General features: G+C 38.8%; 1 protein-coding gene across 1 annotated transcript; it reads right to left on the bottom strand.

Moving 5' to 3' along the window:
* Positions 1 to 1,793: 1,793 nt before the first annotated feature.
* LOC126759989 (uncharacterized) lies at positions 1,794 to 2,776 on the bottom strand. Its single transcript, XM_050475302.1, has one exon. It carries the CDS (start codon positions 2,665 to 2,667, stop codon positions 1,930 to 1,932), a length of 738 nt encoding a protein of 245 aa, XP_050331259.1. The 5' UTR covers positions 2,668 to 2,776; the 3' UTR covers positions 1,794 to 1,929.
* Positions 2,777 to 3,139: the final 363 nt, after the last annotated feature.

Genomic DNA, 3,139 nt, shown 5'->3' with positions numbered 1-3,139 from the left:
TAGCACTTGCTTTTCTATGAGTGATGATGATGATGTGGAAAATTTTTCACAAATCTGCTGATTGTCGCTTAAGTATCACTCTTTGGTGCATTGAAGAGGGACTGCACGCACTGCGCTCCATCAAGTGGCTACTAGAGACTGTAGACAGTGTGGCGAGTTGGATGAAATTGGAGACGAAATTATTATTGATCAAAATGTATAACAACTCAAGTAAATATTTTTTTTTTAATTTCGGAAGTTATCGACTTTAAAACCAAGACAGTGTGGTTGGCTAGGAATTTTAGCGTTTTAAAATACAAGAATATCTATTTTTCTGAATATTTTATTAGAATTTCTGAAAAACTGGTTATTTTATATAGCTTTCTTAGATTCACCAAACGTTGGTCAGCAGCGAATCGAACAATCTATATCAGATATTCGAAAAACCCGACAGCACTTGTGGCGCAACGCCACTAACAATGTCTTCTGAATGGAAACCCATTCAGTGAGAGTACTCGACGCAGCACTCGCCGGGGAAGCAGAGGACCTGGTGGAAAAGAACCTAGCTACACTCGGAATCTCCAATTGACGCCAAGCAGTGAAAAGGAAGAACGACTGGCGCGCTGTTGTCAACTAGGCTATAACAGCGTAAGCAGTGTCTACGCCTATAAAGAAGAAGAATAAATTTGCGTTTTCTTGTCTCATCACCACTGTGCATCGGTTCGCTCGCATCTTCAACGTATATCTAATAAGATCTCATATTTCTTTTGGCAATATATTCACTAAAGTTGTCGGGCTCAAGCTACCAGACGTTGTGTGACAATGTGGTCAGTGAGTTTTGCACTTCAGTTCGGCGCTGTGATTTCCATTTTTACTTGATGTTTACATAATCACAGTAGCAAACGTTCACACTTTTTATATCGACAAAGCAAATAATGATCGACGATGCTTAAGCGGATTCGCAAGTAAATTTTATCAACATTATTTCTGCATCTTTAAAGCAGAAGTAATATCAAAGCATTCCATTTATATTGGTTTTTGAATATATGAGGGTATTCTTCATATTCTTATAAAAGAATTTGAACCCAGTTTGTGATAAAAGAGATCTCTGACACTTGTGACGTAACAAACTAATGTAGGGTTTTGCCAAATGCGCTTTAAAAAACAAAACGGGACTAAACTGTCATTTTTTGTATAAACACAATGACGCTGAGTGAAGACCATTACCACCCATATATAACTTATAAGCTCAAAGTTCAAGTAAAAATAATATTTCTACAATAAACTAGTTTGTACACTTATCCATTCCTAACTTAAATGTCAGAGGAAGCATTATTAAGGACCGACGGCTCGAAAGCAGCAGTTGGTGTTGGTACGGCAAAGCGATTAAGCTCATCAAACCAAAAAACAGATGTCTGAGCGTTTTTCAAATGAGGCTATCCATATCGTTATACTGAGCACATTGAGACAAAGCTCAAGGCAATCTCGCTGACTGCTCGGAAGGAAATTTGCAGCGAAGGCATGTCGAAAACTTATTAAAGGTTTTCTTACAACAGAGCCCTTATTCGCAATAAGCACCTAAGGTGTTCTTAGAAGTGAGATCTGACAGCAAATAATCAACTTGTCCAGAAATAAAGTAAGATTACTGATGACATTAGTACAGGCCACTACAAGCTTAGGGGAAATTAGGGCACATTCATATTATAATATTATCGTTATTAGAGTTCTTGATTGGAAAAAATGCAATGTACATACATAAATTTAGTTTTTTATTGGTTTATTCGAATTTTTTTTATCCAAACATGTTCCTAAAGTATTTCGATTACCCTCGGGTAGTTAGCATTATCCTTATTATTGTCGGCCGCACTGATGCTTAAGTTCTCGCCTGTTTTACGAGCTATTTGATTCCATACAAATTATACCGCTAGATTTTACCATTTTTTTCAATGTTCAGTGTCCATATTCACAAAACTCTTTGCAGATATCATCGATCACACTGCGTTTAATCCTTTTTAATGACATTCGCTGTTTTTTGGAATCCAACATGTATGAAATGAGTGCATGGACACAATCAAAGTAAAGCAAACCAGCAGTGCCCTCATTCAAATCCAGATACCGGAAGCGATTCACGTTGCAAGTGCAGCCGTCATATATAAAATATATTTTGTTATGCTCATCGTGTGCGCGAAATATCACATAATTGCCCCAGGGCGTCATGATGAAAACGCGATCCGCACAGCGCATACCAGCGCGAACCAATTTACAAAGACTCTCGTAACTACCGCTCTCCGAGCCAACGACAGCCATGCGTTCAGGTTCTTCTAAAATTCCGGGATAGTGATTTGGTCTACAAGCCACGGCTCCTTTGCAGCAAGCGTCTTCCGTGTAACGGCACGGATCATCAGACTTTATCTTATCATTGCATTTAGGCTCTGGTGGCGGCGGAGGTGGTGGTAAGGGCGCTGGTTCCGCGTGAACCATGGCCGATGCCGCTTTCGATTGACGCACTGACATTTTGCTCTTCTTTCGTTTGCCTTTGTCCTTGCCCTTACCCTTTTTGCCTTTCCCTAACGAGGGTTCTTCACTTAAAGCACTTTTGCGGTCTTTTTTGCCTTTCTTGCCCTTTTTTCCACCATCGGCTTGGTCATCTTTTTTGCCTTTCTTATCCTTTTTGCCTTTCTTAGCCATTATGATAGTGGAGGAGAGGGTGTGCCTTTTTTTAACTTTAAATTTTTTTAATTTTCATTTATTTCAAAATATTGCTCTTTGTTTTTATTTAATTTTGATTTAAACAATTATTGCAACATACTGAAATATTTTGAAAAGTTTGAAATGTTTGAATAACTTTTATTTCTACGTAAAGTTCAGAACGCAAAGCGTGTGAATTAGGGCAATGGTCTGCTTATAAAAATTATTTCTATTATATTCATTAAAATATAAACAAAAGCAGCTTTGAAATGGGCGAAAAGGGGTGTGTCGATGGTCAGTTGTTGATTTTTCAGGCCTAAAGCCTCGCTGATAAGGTCCCAGCAGTTTGTCGACGGTGGGCTTTCGCTAATACGATCGATGCGTAGGATTGAGACGGCTTATCCCACGGTAGTTGGCGCAGATTATGGGATCTCCCTGTTAATTGATTGGGCAGAGCACACTTAAATTCCAA

This window comes from Bactrocera neohumeralis, chromosome 5 (assembly GCF_024586455.1).
Source record: "Bactrocera neohumeralis isolate Rockhampton chromosome 5, APGP_CSIRO_Bneo_wtdbg2-racon-allhic-juicebox.fasta_v2, whole genome shotgun sequence".
In the NCBI taxonomy this organism is placed as follows: domain Eukaryota; kingdom Metazoa; phylum Arthropoda; class Insecta; order Diptera; family Tephritidae; genus Bactrocera; species Bactrocera neohumeralis.
Note: the sequence above shows the minus strand (reverse complement) of the source record. Positions and strands in the feature narration are given on the sequence as shown.